This window comes from Liolophura sinensis, chromosome 9, assembly GCF_032854445.1.
Source record: "Liolophura sinensis isolate JHLJ2023 chromosome 9, CUHK_Ljap_v2, whole genome shotgun sequence".
NCBI lineage: Eukaryota > Metazoa > Mollusca > Polyplacophora > Chitonida > Chitonidae > Liolophura > Liolophura sinensis.
The window spans coordinates 25,239,665-25,253,545 of NC_088303.1; the positions used below are offsets into that span (position 1 = coordinate 25,239,665).

Here is a 13,881-nt window from a genome sequence, read left to right on the forward strand (position 1 = left end):
GATGTGAGGTGTTGAATACTGGGAGGGGTTGTGTGTATGACTGGGGGCTAGATGTGAGGTGTTGAATACTGGGAGGGGTTGTGTGTATGACTGGGGGCTAGATGTGAGGTGTTGAATACTGGGAGGGGTTGTGTGTATGACTGGAGGACTAGATGTGAGGTGTTGAATACTGGGAGGGGTTGTGTGTATGACTGGAGGACTAGATGTGAGGTGTTGAATACTGGGAGGGGTTGTGTGTATGACTGGGGGGCTAGACGTGAGGTGTTGAATACTGGTAGGGATTGTGTGTGACTGGGGGAGAGATGTGAAGTGTTGAATACTGGGAGGGGTTGTGTGTATGACTGGGGGCTAGATGTGAGGTGTTGAATACTGGGAGGGGTTGAGATTTAGCTCTTTGCAGTTATGTAATCATTGATACACCCAAATAAAACAGCAATGCAGGCCATATTGTTGCATTCTGCCTGGGTTCATTTCGAGTCCACATCATTTTCAGTGCAATCATAAATATTTATATGGAATATTAACACACTTTAAGTATTGAACTGTGGTGTATTGAAACTTTTGTGTCATAATTGGGGATTTATTTCCACTGGTGAATTTTAAAAAGCTCCAGAGCCTTATGTAGAGAAAAACTTTAAGGTTCAGAACCTGAACTTTAAAGCTTATACTGAGACTCTTGCATAAAAGAATTTTCAAAGAACACAAAGTTGATGCTTTGTGAGAACTTTGTGAATGAAAGAATTTGTATGAAAACTAAACTTTCTATTGGTTAATCATCATATTTTGTTCAATTTATTTGTCATTTTGAATACAGCTTGGTTAGTTTAAGTGTCTAACAGAACCTAAGTGTTTTCCAAAACTAAAATGGCTCTATATTTATATATACCTGAGCTTACTTGTATATTGTGTAACGGAATGTATTGCATTTGCATGTTGGCATGAAGGCAACTGTCATTGAAAATTACTTCCCCATGATTTTTACTATAAATTTTTTGAGGGCTAGGCTGAAAGTCTTATCATTTGACCATAAACAGAACATGTGCTTGTATTCACTTCTACCAGTCTAAATTGTATGATGTTGTTGGTATAAAATTACATAAGCTTTCCAGTGGAAAGTAATGCATATTATTTGTGTGTGTACAATGTGACAGATATACAAAGCAACAACAACACAAGCTTGCCAAATCATACACTAGTATGTATACTACAGTACTACACATGTATTGTTGTAGATGGAGGAAATATATACCTTATGTACTTTGACATTAACATATTTTCTTCTGAATGAGTTTCATAGAAATTTGTGTATATGGAACAAAAAAAAAAGATCATTTAAATAATTCATTTTCATTGTTTAAGGTAAACTGTGACATACATGAAATGCAGTGGTAAGGCTTGCTTACATAAGATATTCAGTCAAAAGGCATGCAGCTAGATTGAGCTGAGAGAAGTGGGAATATCTCTCATCAAATCTGGTTTACTTGGAATTTCACTAAAAACTTATTCCTAAGCCCTAGTTTTGTGGCCTGTATTGTATGAAACATGGCACTAAGCCATAATCTTTCATTTTTCTGAAACAGGTTTTTGAAAATTGACTACTTTCGGTATATGGGAAAATGTGTGTCATACTTATGTGCGCAGTCTCTTCTTACCGTTTGGGATTTACTTTTAAATCTTGAAGCCTTCTGGAATTCCTAACTCACTGTTACATAAATGTACATGCATATGGTACATAGCAACTAATCTTTAGACTGACTTTGATGGAGGACAAACGTTCAAGTTTTCATAATACTGGATATGATCCACATGTATTCAAAAGGGACAAAAAACCAAAACAAAACAAAAAAAAATCATTTACATGTAAAGAAGTTTACATCTAGGCAGAACTTCAAAAAGATTTATTTATTGTTTAATTTCATTGTTTAATGCCATACTTACAAATTTTTCTCTTAAGTTATATAAACAGCTAGTTTTGTAGGTGAAACTCACCTGAAAGCCCAGGGTAAACCACTGACCTATGGCAAGTTACTGTCACACTTTCTCACATGTTGCATATAGACTTAATGCCATTATAGGTGGAAAGCAAGTGTTCTTCAACAAGTGTGTAAGACTGTGCAAACAGCTCTGGTTGAACAGAAAAGGAAGTGGATGGTGGGGCATTAGAGTACATGTAGCTATGAACCAAGATTCTGTTGAAACTGTTGATTGGCAGGTTCATCTATGAGAAGAAGTCTGTAAAGTTTAATGGTATTAAATCATTTATACAGGGCATTACAATTTTTTGTGGCTTTTTGTAAAACCATTGGTGGCCAGATATATGATCGATCATTCCTGCATCTTGTCAGTAGTGCTTTTTCTAAAGCTTAAACCTACTTAAAAGTCTTAACCAAGCTACATGTTTTTTCATGAAATTCTGTTGAAATAATTCGTAGTATGGCATGGGTTGTGTCGAAATAGAACACTCCTGTGCGTGCACATAATGTCATTTTTAGTGAAAGGAATAGGGAAACTTCAAAGATGAAATATAAAATATTTTCTATGGTTTCTTTCAGTACACTGTGCTGCTCTGCGGGATGTGGTATTTTTTCGTCTTGGAGAAGACTGGATTTTCCTGGCTGTGCTGGGCATTATAATGGCTCTGCTCAGCTTCGGCATGGATTTTGTTATAGAGAAATGTCAGGAAGGTATGATTTTTGCATGATATACAGTGTTGTTCCAAACATAACATCTCTGTCTTCTAGATAAATTATAGTGTCACGCATATAATATATGGCTGATTGAGGAGGTGTCCATCAGACGCAAGTAATTGACTATATCTGTGGATGTGTGTCACATAACGTATTTCACCAGAAGTTTGGTATCAAGTAAACATGTGCTCACAGACCTGTAAAACAGCAGATAATAGTTTGTTTTAGTGAAAATCTCTACCATGTGTGTACTCCTCTACCTGATTAATAATTCTGGTTTGTTTCAGCTAAAATCTGGTTATACAAAGAGCTGTCTTTCTCCTTACCGCTGCAGTTTGTGGCCTGGGTGTCATACTCCATTGTTTTCATCCTCTTTGCTACTGGGTTTACTCATATCGTCTCCCCACAGGCTATAGGTAAGCGCCTCTAGATACAACACGATCTATGAGGCATAGATTACCCCACTGTTGTGATGTGGGGCTGGTTATAGTGGGTTAATAATTGAAATAATTATTATAATTAAAAGTGTAAGATGATAAATCAGGTATGGAGGATTAGTCTAAGTAAGAAACTAATTATTCAGTTGGAAATTTTGTTGTTAATATAGTTTATTCTTTTATTGCTTTTATTTACAGTTTTACCGTAACAGTAATTAATAAAAAGTGGGTTAAAGTTCATGTTGTTTGATATTGTTTCCATCATATTTCATCTATGGTAAATATAGAGATATTGAAATGAAGTTGTTCTGTTGTAATTACACTTTTGTCCTTGTCATAAATTGTTTACTCTTGTAGAAATCCATAGTTTGTGAAGAGAACATTTTTTCTTACTCCAGTCAATACATACAGTACATGTAAATGACCTAAATATTCACCCCCAAAATATGCATTTTTAGGGGGAAAATATTAAACTGTCATCAAATTTACAATTTTCCAACAGGATATCATGCTACTCTCCCAACAAACTTTTAAAAAAACCTTTCTTAGGTCTATAGAACTTTTGGAATCATGCAAAATGCGCAACTTTAGTCATGGGCAAAATGTTAGGTCATTCACCGTAAACATGTGTTAGAGTGGATATTGAATTTGTGTCACATGAAGAAGCTTTTGCCTTAAAGCTTAGGTCAAAACTTCTTGTCTCTTTTTAGGTTCAGGAATTCCAGAAATGAAAACAATATTGCGAGGAGTTGTACTCAAAGAGTATTTGACATTCCGTACACTTGTGGCCAAAATAGTGGGGTTATGTTCATCATTGGGGAGCACGTTACCCATTGGGAAAGAGGTGAGTAAAATAGTGGGGTTACGTTCATCATTGGGGAGCACGTAACCCATTGGGAAAGAGGTGGGTTAAATAGTGGGGTTATGTTCATCATTGGGGAACACGTTACCCTTTGGGAAAGAGGTGGGTAAAATAGTGGGGTTATGTTCATCATTGGGGAGCACGTAACCCATTGGGAAAGAGGTGAGTAAAATAGAGGGGTTACGTTCATCATCGGGGAGCACGTAACCCATTGGGAAAGAGGTGAGTAAAATAATGGGGTTATGTTCATCATTGGGGAGCACGTTACCCTTTGGGAAAGAAGTGAGTAAATTAGTGATTTTATGATCATCAATGCAGTACCTGAGGATGGTATACTTAATAGTAAATATGGTTTACACTGTTCTAGTGAACATTGAAGTATATTTAACTGAATTCAGATTTAAGATTGAAAAAAAGGGGTTAGATTCTGTTTAATGCACTGTTTATTCACATTTTTTATTTCACATTTGTTTGTTTTTTCAGGGTCCATTTGTCCATGTTGCCAGTATTGTAGCTACATTGCTGAGTAAATTTATAACCTCATTCAGGGGAATATTTGAGGTGAGTGCAAAGTGTCACAATCAGGGAAAATTATCACAATGTTCTAGGTTAATGCAGACTCTGATACTGATGTTCCCCTTCTAATATGTTGACAAAAGGTGCTGAGGTTTGGCAAAACTAGACAAACATGTACCCTAATTTGCTATTTCAACTTTCTAAAGTGCCCTTTGGGATGAAAAAAAGGTTGCCTCTCACAACACCGAAATTAGGTACGGACAATCCGTAGGTATTGAAGAAAAATTCTACTGAAGTATTTTGTAATCTCTTGTATGCTGCTTGTCAGAAACGGGATCTTTATATGACCATTTTTGAAGTTTCAGTATTTTTTTTTTCCAAAAAATAACATTTTGTGTGTGCTGGTACATGTACACATGGCCATTTAGCATCAGAATCTGATGCGTGTCTATGACAATGCAACCTTGGCATCCGCGTAAACCAGAAGACTATCGCATGTAGCTGACATATCCACCACCATGGGGAGAAAACTCAGTACCGTCTGATGTTATGCTCTATTAACGTTGATATTACGAATGGTAGTAAGTGTTTTCTTTTCACAGAATGAGTCGAGGAAGTCAGAAATGCTGGCTGCAGCATGTGCAGTTGGTGTAGCATGTACATTTGCAGCTCCAATTGGAGGTAAGGGGAAATCACTCTCAAAGAATCATGTTAAGAGTAACCAGTTACATATAGTGACCTCCCTTGATCAGTCATTGCGGATACTGTCTTTGGTTGAGAAGAGTATCTTTCAGAATAATTTGTTGAAGGTTAAGCATAGGAAACCAGAAATTTGGGATTCCAGAAACTATTTTTTTTTACGATCTTTTGTGTAAAGGAAGATTTTCAGAAGGGTTATATTGGATAGTGGTACCTTTGTCATAGTTGACTGGCTTTTGTGCTTTAGGTGGACATTTTTGATCACTGCAGTTTGTGCTTGGAGTTTGAGGACATCCAGGAATTTGTTAATTCAGCTTTTATTTTCCTGTGTTGTCTACAAGTTGACTAAATTAACATTTGTTGTTGCAGGTGTATTATTCAGTATTGAGGTAACAGCCACGTACTTCGCTGTGCGAAACTACTGGCGAGGTTTCTTTGCGGCTGTCTGTGGAGCGTTAGTCTTCAGGCTGCTGGCCTTCTGGTTTAAGGATGAAGGTATGATGGGTTATCCTTGTCAAATGGGAAATAAATTTCAAATTGAATTTTGATGAGCTGGTTGAGTTCTACAGATGCGTTAATTTGTAGTGTGAAGCCAGAGAGAGTGTTGTAGCGTAAATCAAGTGAGAATCCACTGAAATAATCACCTGCTTGTTACTGTGTATTGTACTTCTGAAGAGCTACTTGACCGGGCTGTGAGCTGACCTTTTGGTCAAGGGAGACATGTTAAGGTTTTCCTTGACTTTTTGGCATTCACAGTCCCCTGTTTTCTTCTGTTGTGTTCGGCTCTTACTAGCTAGGTTTAAAAGTTACTGCTGACTTCTTTGTGTTAATTTTTCGCTTTCATCAATGAAAACTGTTCTATTTTGTCAGAAACCATAACAGCTGTATTCCGGACAAACCTAAGAACTGAGTTTCCATTCGATGCTCTAGAACTTATAGCGTTCGCTGCTATTGGGTATGCATTAACATATATGTAACAGGATATTACCGTATGTTTACTACAGTAGCATTGTGTAACTTTTTGCTCACTAAACTCAAGTATAGTTAATTACACAAAATATTCATTGTGATGTAGTTGGATTTAATATTATCCAATGACTATAGTTTGCATAAATCATTTGACTATGTATCACCTGAAATCTGTTAGGAAGCTTGTAAAGATATGAACTGGTAACTGAAATGCGTTTATGAGACCTTCATATTATACTGGAAAATTATATTGCACATTTGCCGACTTCATTCATTAAGTAAGTCCCTTGTTTAAAAGTAGCTGTCACCTATTTTGTAGAGCAGGAGTTCCTCTCCGGCTGTAAGTGGGAAGGTCTCTCAGCAACCTGCTGATGGTCGTGGGTTTCCCCCGGGCTCTGCCCGGTTTCCTCCCACCATAATGCTGGCCGCCGTCGTATAAGTGAAATATTCTTGAGTACGGCGTAAAACACCCATCAAATAAATAAATAAATAATAGTAGAGCAGGAGATGAAGTAATTAGACCACTGAAAATTAGCATGATGCCATAAATGGCACTCAAGTACTTGTAAATGAATGAGTTAATTTACTAATCTGTACATGATTAGCAATTTCAAATTAACTTCATTACAGGATTGTTTGTGGGTTTGCTGGTCCACTATTTATTCTTCTGCATCAAAAAATTATTATCTTCACAAGAAGGAGAAAAAGAATGTCCTCATTTCTTCAGAAAAAGTAAGTGATTTAATAAGCGTGTCATATACTGATGGCCTACATTATTAATTAATACTAGCCAATTGTGTGAAAACGTAACTTGTCTTGTACTATTCCATATCAAAGGATGGAATTGCAGTACTGTGCCTTATATCTTCATGCAGTATATGCTATTTTCAAATGTTGCCAGTTGTGACTGATTAATGAACAGATTAAAATTATAGTATGGAGGTGTTGATTTCATTGATGGGATTTTATGACAGACTTCAGAGTACATGGACAATTACTACAAAGGAAAATTAACGTTTTCGGAAGGGAACAGCTTCATCGGTGCCGTGATGTTTCATCCTTAATACTGTTTTTCCATTTCAGTCGTTTTATATATCCAGGGTTAGTGGCCCTGATCATCTCTTCTCTCACTTTCCCACCGGGCTTGGGTCAGTTCTTCTCAGGGGAGGTATGTCACCACATTATCTCCCCCCATGCTTTTGTACCTGTGATTTCTACATTTAGTGTCTACATTTAGGCATCTGAAAAGCAGTTTTATACTGGTTTTATCTAGTGCCTAGTCTCAGTATTATTAAATAAAAAAAAGTTTATATCAACATGTATTGATGACATATAGTCAAGATTTTTCACTTTAAAACTTGTCCGTAATCCAGTTAAATACTTGGACTGAAATGCTTGTTTGTAATAAAATTCTCATGTTGTATCTTTGTTTTAAATTTCATAAACTGGCTCTGTCTGATAGTCTGATGGGATTCTACTTGACACAGTGTGCTTAACATTTATTTATGGATTGGTGTTTTAGGTGGTACGTTGTAGGTGTGACAGCAACCTGCAGATGGTCTTTGCTTTACCCAGGGCTCTGCAACATAATGCTGGCTGCCTTTGTACAAGTGCAGTATTTTTGAGTACAGCTTTGTATGGCGTATAACACCAGTCAAATAAATAAATAAAACTGGTGTTGTACACTGTACTCCAGAATATTTCATTTATACAATGGCTGCCAGCATTATGGTGGGAGGAAACCAGGCACATCCTGGGTAACAATTAATACTGTTTACTAATGATGATAATTGCGAATATTTCAGCTGACCCATCGGCAGGCCATCAACGAACTGTTCAGTAACATCACCTGGTCTACGGGACAAGCAGAAGACCTGGCAGATGAACAGATTATCAGTCATTGGCGACATCCCGCCACCAACATCTATGTCAACCTTGTAATCTTCATCATCATGACTGTGAGTTCCCACCTCATCCCACCTTTTAGCATTTCTCAAATTCAGGCAAAGAGAAAGATCTCCAAACATTTTGGGCAAAATATCACCATGTTTTTTTTTTTTTTTTCTTTTATATTCTTTATTTATGCAGATTTTGCAAATTTTGATTATTTCACAGCTATTAATTAATTTCTCTGTACATGCTTTTGTTTATTATCACTTCATATACCTGTACGCATAAGACAAATCAGGTCATACATGCATTTGGATTGTCTTAAAAACAGCTTTTTTGGTACATGTACTTTCATGACTTGTCAACCAGCTTCCAGGGACTGGACATTACTGATTGTCCTGGTGTCAGCATATTGTGATAGGGCAGGGCATTATGTCTGCTGTATTCAGCATGATGAACTTAACTTGAAAACCAGCCTGCAAGTAAGGAAACGGTGAAATAATTTTGAAAGTGACATTCAGCCCCAAGATCACAAACATATTTTCATTATTGACCCATTTCTCAAGTACAGGGCATATACTTTCACTTTTAGTTTTGGATGGGGGCTATGTCCAACACTTTGCCTGTTCCTGCTGGCATATTTGTTCCTGTCTTCACCGTTGGTAAGCATTCGTATTGTTCACTTAATCTACCTTGACCCGGACAGGTCATCACTCCAGTCAGTCTTAGATGATCTGGCTCTCTTGATGCAGCCTGACTACATTTATTAAATATGCCGGTTGAGTTTTGTATATGTAGATATGTGTAATGTAAATTTTCTTTTTTGTAAAATGTAATTCAAATACTCTTGTTACCTTTCAATAATAAAAATTATTGTATTCCTTGGCCTGTGTCACATTTTTGTTGTCGATACACATGTATAATAATTATGTTCTTTGTGTTGCTTTTACCTGATGATATTCTGTATTTGGGAAGATCTGATGTTGATGAACGAAGCATATATAGATGTAGTTCTGACATCAGTTGGCCGTGTACTGATGTCATCTTCTACACAAACCGCTCTGAATTATTACATTCACAAATCTGGGTACTTTGTCCTGTTTCCTGGGATGTCCACAAAGTGTCAAAGCTGTATATGATGAAAACAGGTTTCCTGTCTTTGCCTGGACTGTCCTTAAAGTGTCAAAGCTGTATATGATGAAAACAGGTTTCCTGTCTTTGCCTGGACTGTCCTTGCTGTTTGTGATGAAAACAGGTTTCCTGTCTTTGCCTGGACTGTCCTCAAAGTGTCAAAGCTGTATGTGATGAAAACAGGTTTCCTGTCTTTGCCTGGACTGACCTCAAAGCGTCAAAGCTGTATGTGATGAAAACAGGTTTCCTGTCTTTGCCTGGACTGTCGTCAAAGCTGTATGTGATGAAAACAGGTTTCCAGTCTTGATATTGCCACATTATGCAAAAATAATTAAGGCATCCCATTGACATCGTAATTGTAAGTATTGTTGCATTCTTCCTGACATCATCTAAACATCACATATCGCCATTTGCGAATCACTCCGAGCATGGGCTCAATCCTAATGTGAGCCTATGAAAATACCACTTGTGGATTTTTCATTTTGCGTTCAATGTTTCAAGCCACATTGAACTGAAATTGAAAAGAAGTGAATCAGTTTATCATGAATCATGAAGTTCCTTTTATTGCATTCAAACACATTTTTTAACCAGCCTAAACTGTGGGGATTTTGTTTGAATGAATTCTCTCACCTTTTTTGTTTGCTCCCCCATTTAGGAGCAGCGTTTGGCCGCCTTGTTGGAGAGAGTATGGCTGCCTGGTTTCCTGTGGGAATCCGTAGCAGCAGTGGTGCTGTTCATAAGATAATGCCGGGTGGATATGCTGTGGTCGGTAAGTTAATTCAGGACTTCAAGTTTGACTTCAGTGGTGCCAATCACCAGTCAGATAAATATATTTTTGACTCAATTAGCAGAAATTTTTCTGTCAAGTTTGTAAATACATGTAGTCGTGAACTCGACAACATCAGCTTGGGACAAATGTATTCCTAGCTTCCCGAAGCAAGTGTTGTTTAACATGTAACTTCCCTGAGCACATGGTACTTCAGTATGGCATTAAATACCAACACAAGTACCATGGGATAAGTATGTCTGTATGTTTTTATGGTTGTGCACATGCCTAATTTATTTATTTATTTGTTTATTTGATTGGTGTTTTACGCCGAACACAAGAATAATTCACTCTTACGACTGTGGCCAGGTGGGAGAAAACCGGGCCAGACCGGGGGATACCCACTACCATCTGCAGGTTGCTGACAGACATTCCCACGTAAGACCACATGCCTAATTAGCAACCAGTGCGATGCTACGAAAAATTGATAATCAATACTGCAGAATTTGGGGAAACAAGTTTTCATTTGCAAGCCACAGTCAGTCATTTTCCTGTACTGTTCTACCGAATACTCTTGTGAGGCATTCATCTAAGAGTAGAAACACTCTGAAAAATGTGAAGTAAGTGAGATATTATATTCTGAATTGGTGGATTACATGCTTTTCCTGCTATTTATGTGCTTCTAATTCAAATCCTTGGATATTTAATCTAAACAATTGGTGATTATACATATATATGTATATGTTTTTACATTTGATTCTTGTGTCCATTAAGAAAAACCTGATTTCTGAGAGGTTCTCATTCTGTCTCTGTTCCAGGGGCAGCTGCTTTGTCAGGAAGTGTGACTCGGACCATCTCTACATCGGTCATCGTGTTTGAGCTGACTGGTCAGATCAGCCATGTCCTCCCAGCTGTGGTAGGAGCCTTCTCATTGGATAGCTGCATTGTGTTTCTTATAAGATGTACATGTATATTTTCCATCAAGAGGAAATTGCTCTAAATTTGTTCCTAAAGACCAACCCAATACGGTTTACAGGTGCCAACTTGTATACAAAATTACATACTCTTTTAGTGAAAATAAAAAGCAAGAAAAAACTGAGTAGTCATTTTGACACATTGTCTTTTATTTGCAAGCAGTTTAATGGAAAATTAAAGCGACTTTTGTCTCATTGATCTGTTCCTGTTTTGATCTATAATTATTAGATTTTTAAAATGGCAAGGCTTGAATCATAAACTCTCCGTTAAGTTTCAGCTTTTGTTGTTCATCACCAAAATCTGTACATCGATTTGTCTTACAGATAGCTGTGTTAATAGCTAATGGAATAGCACACCAGTTACAACCATCTTTCTACGATAGCATCATCAAATTGAAGCGTTTACCTTATCTGCCAGATATTGTGTCAGCAAAGTCCAGGTGGGTCAAGCTGCATACATTTATTTACTGGTTTGGTGTTAAAACTGATCAAGAATTATTTATCTGTGACAATATTTCACTCTGTCTTGTATCCTGTCTGTCAAGTCTCTAGGATGTTGTGTGTTAATTTGTATTACTTGACATGGTCCATTCACATAACAAGGGGCCTGCATGTAAGACGACATAGATTTAATGCAGGATGTTTGCAAATGTTGTGCATGTTCACTTACATGACAGTGGCCTTGTTTATAGATGGAAGAAACCAGGTTATCTGGATTACACTCCGATGTTCACTTGGAACTTGACAATACTGGATCAAGTCATCACCATACATTCACTTATGTCTCAATTCCGGTCCCACAGTGTAATTATACCCTCAATTTTCTAACCTTAGGGTAACATGACCTTGTACTGGAAAGTTCAATTTCATGAACCTATGACAAACTTACTCATATTGCTCCATTCTAAGAGATCTGTTGATCTCAGAATTGTGTTTTCAGGTTTATTTTCAAAGTATGGTGAAAACAAGTTTCAGCACCAAAAGTGATGTTTATGACCTTTATTTATCTCTAAAATGACACTTTATTGGACAGATTTATAGGGCAAATACTGCAGTTTACATGTACATGTATATTTGTGAAATCAGGATTCCTTAGTTTCTTGTATGTGTAGCTTTACCAAGGAGGTTTTGTCGCCGCTGCCTTTGTACTACATGCATGTCTCAACTAAATATTCACAGATTTCTTTGATACATGACAAGAGGCTCCTTTCTGTCTGAGTTGTTTATTTACTTTTCTTTGGCTCACTCATTAAAAACAAGCTTTTCCTTAGTTGGCTGTGGCTATTTGTCAGCGATTTAATATATGTCACACACAACTGGTGTGGTGGTTTTTCAAGGCTCTGCACAGTTTCCTTCATCTACAAAAGACTGACTACTGCCATATCACTGAATAGTTTTGAGTATCATTAAAGACTAAATGATGTAAATTAATAAATAATAATACAAAATTGGTGGAGTTATTTAACAGCTCTGTATTAGGTTGGTAAGGAGAAATTCATGCCCAGATATCTTGCTACTGTTGATAGCTGAATGTGTTCCCATTGAAGAGGTGAAAATCCTCTGTCTGATATATGTCTAGATATAACAGATGTAACTACAAACATCAGGCTAGTTTGTATCTGACAATGGTGTCATCTTCAGTAAGACTGTATTATGTGAGCATATCTGATGTTGTTTAGAAAGTGACTTAAGTTACAGTATTATAATAATGATGAGAACATTTTCATGTGACCGTGTTTTTCTGTTTGCTTTCAGAGCCTGGAATGTTTATGTGGAGGACATTATGATCAAGGACCTGAAGTTTATCAGCTTTGTGTCGACGTACGCAGAGCTCCAAGATCTTCTCATGTCGTCCTTCTTCAGGTCCTATCCCCTGGTGGACTCCACAGGTGAGTACGCTTCAAACCCTAACCTCTGGTAGACTCTACAGGTGAGTACACTTCAGGTTCTACCCTCTGGTGAAGCATGCTCCAGGGGCTACTGTGTGCTGGACTCCATAGGTGAGTGTGCGTCAGGTCCTATCTTGGCTGCCATCATATAAATCAAATATTCTCGATTATGGCGTTTAACACCAATCAAATAAGTACATTTTAGGATCAGTTTTTGGAAATTATTGAAATTGAGTGAAATTATTTTTGTTTTAGCAAAGTTTGGTTCATTTATGTAGCACGTCACGCTTTTCAGTATATGTGTTCTCAAAAAACCTGTAATCAGTTGACAAGCACTATAGCGCCTCAGCAGAAGATGATGTGTGTTACATTGATATAGACCTTTTGTGTAGCCCCTTAGAGCCTCAAGCTAAAATCATTCCATCGTTACTGCGGGAAAGCAGCTGCCTCGATCACTGTCATCTGGAAAAAGTTTATTAATCAGGATGTTTTATGATGCCTGGTAATACATGTATTACAGGTTAAATATTCAGGTTGGTTATTTATTCATAATTAGCAACCCCTGTATGTATTGTTAAATTGAGTGTTAAAAATATTGAAAAAAATACATTAATCTGAGTAATATGGCATTATAATCACTAGATATTGAGCCTGGGTTTATGCCTCTTTTTCGCCAACAGTCAGTAGTTTCCGCTGAATGATGTTATACAAGTCCAACCTTTACGAGGTGTCAGAGCTTCACCATTTAGTTCAGTGTTAAAAGGCCACAAAAGTGTTGACACAAAAGGATTTGCTGTTCTGCATAAGGTTTTGAAAACAGGTCATGGAAGAACCCTGGAGTTAGGTTTTTCAAGTTTCCAGATGATTTGGCCCTCAGGAAGGTGTGGATTCACAGTACAAGACAGAATGGCTTTATACGGCCTACCCACCAAGGAGCCAAATGTTTCCCAAGCGGGTAGAAAATAGGCATAGGAAATCCCAGCGGTCAGCTAAATTTTAATAGCAGGGAGAAAAAAATTAGGCTTTAAATGTATGTATATAAACTCTGGTGGTAGGTCGTG

At 37.3% G+C, this 13,881-nt stretch overlaps 1 protein-coding gene across 2 annotated transcripts in view; it reads left to right on the top strand.

Annotated features, from left to right (window-relative positions):
• The window catches only part of LOC135474991 (chloride channel protein 2-like), a 35,466-nt gene that overhangs the window by 8,870 nt on the left and 12,715 nt on the right, over positions 1 to 13,881 (top strand). For both annotated transcript variants that reach the window (XM_064754712.1, XM_064754713.1), the window contains exons 3-17: positions 2,553 to 2,684; positions 2,975 to 3,103; positions 3,835 to 3,968; positions 4,470 to 4,547; positions 5,105 to 5,183; positions 5,571 to 5,696; positions 6,072 to 6,156; positions 6,801 to 6,902; positions 7,254 to 7,338; positions 7,976 to 8,128; positions 8,653 to 8,722; positions 9,847 to 9,960; positions 10,776 to 10,873; positions 11,256 to 11,371; positions 12,687 to 12,820. In XM_064754712.1, the coding sequence (XP_064610782.1) occupies positions 2,553 to 2,684; positions 2,975 to 3,103; positions 3,835 to 3,968; positions 4,470 to 4,547; positions 5,105 to 5,183; positions 5,571 to 5,696; positions 6,072 to 6,156; positions 6,801 to 6,902; positions 7,254 to 7,338; positions 7,976 to 8,128; positions 8,653 to 8,722; positions 9,847 to 9,960; positions 10,776 to 10,873; positions 11,256 to 11,371; positions 12,687 to 12,820 (1,635 nt within the window). The remainder of the gene's footprint in view (positions 1 to 2,552; positions 2,685 to 2,974; positions 3,104 to 3,834; positions 3,969 to 4,469; positions 4,548 to 5,104; positions 5,184 to 5,570; positions 5,697 to 6,071; positions 6,157 to 6,800; positions 6,903 to 7,253; positions 7,339 to 7,975; positions 8,129 to 8,652; positions 8,723 to 9,846; positions 9,961 to 10,775; positions 10,874 to 11,255; positions 11,372 to 12,686; positions 12,821 to 13,881) is intronic.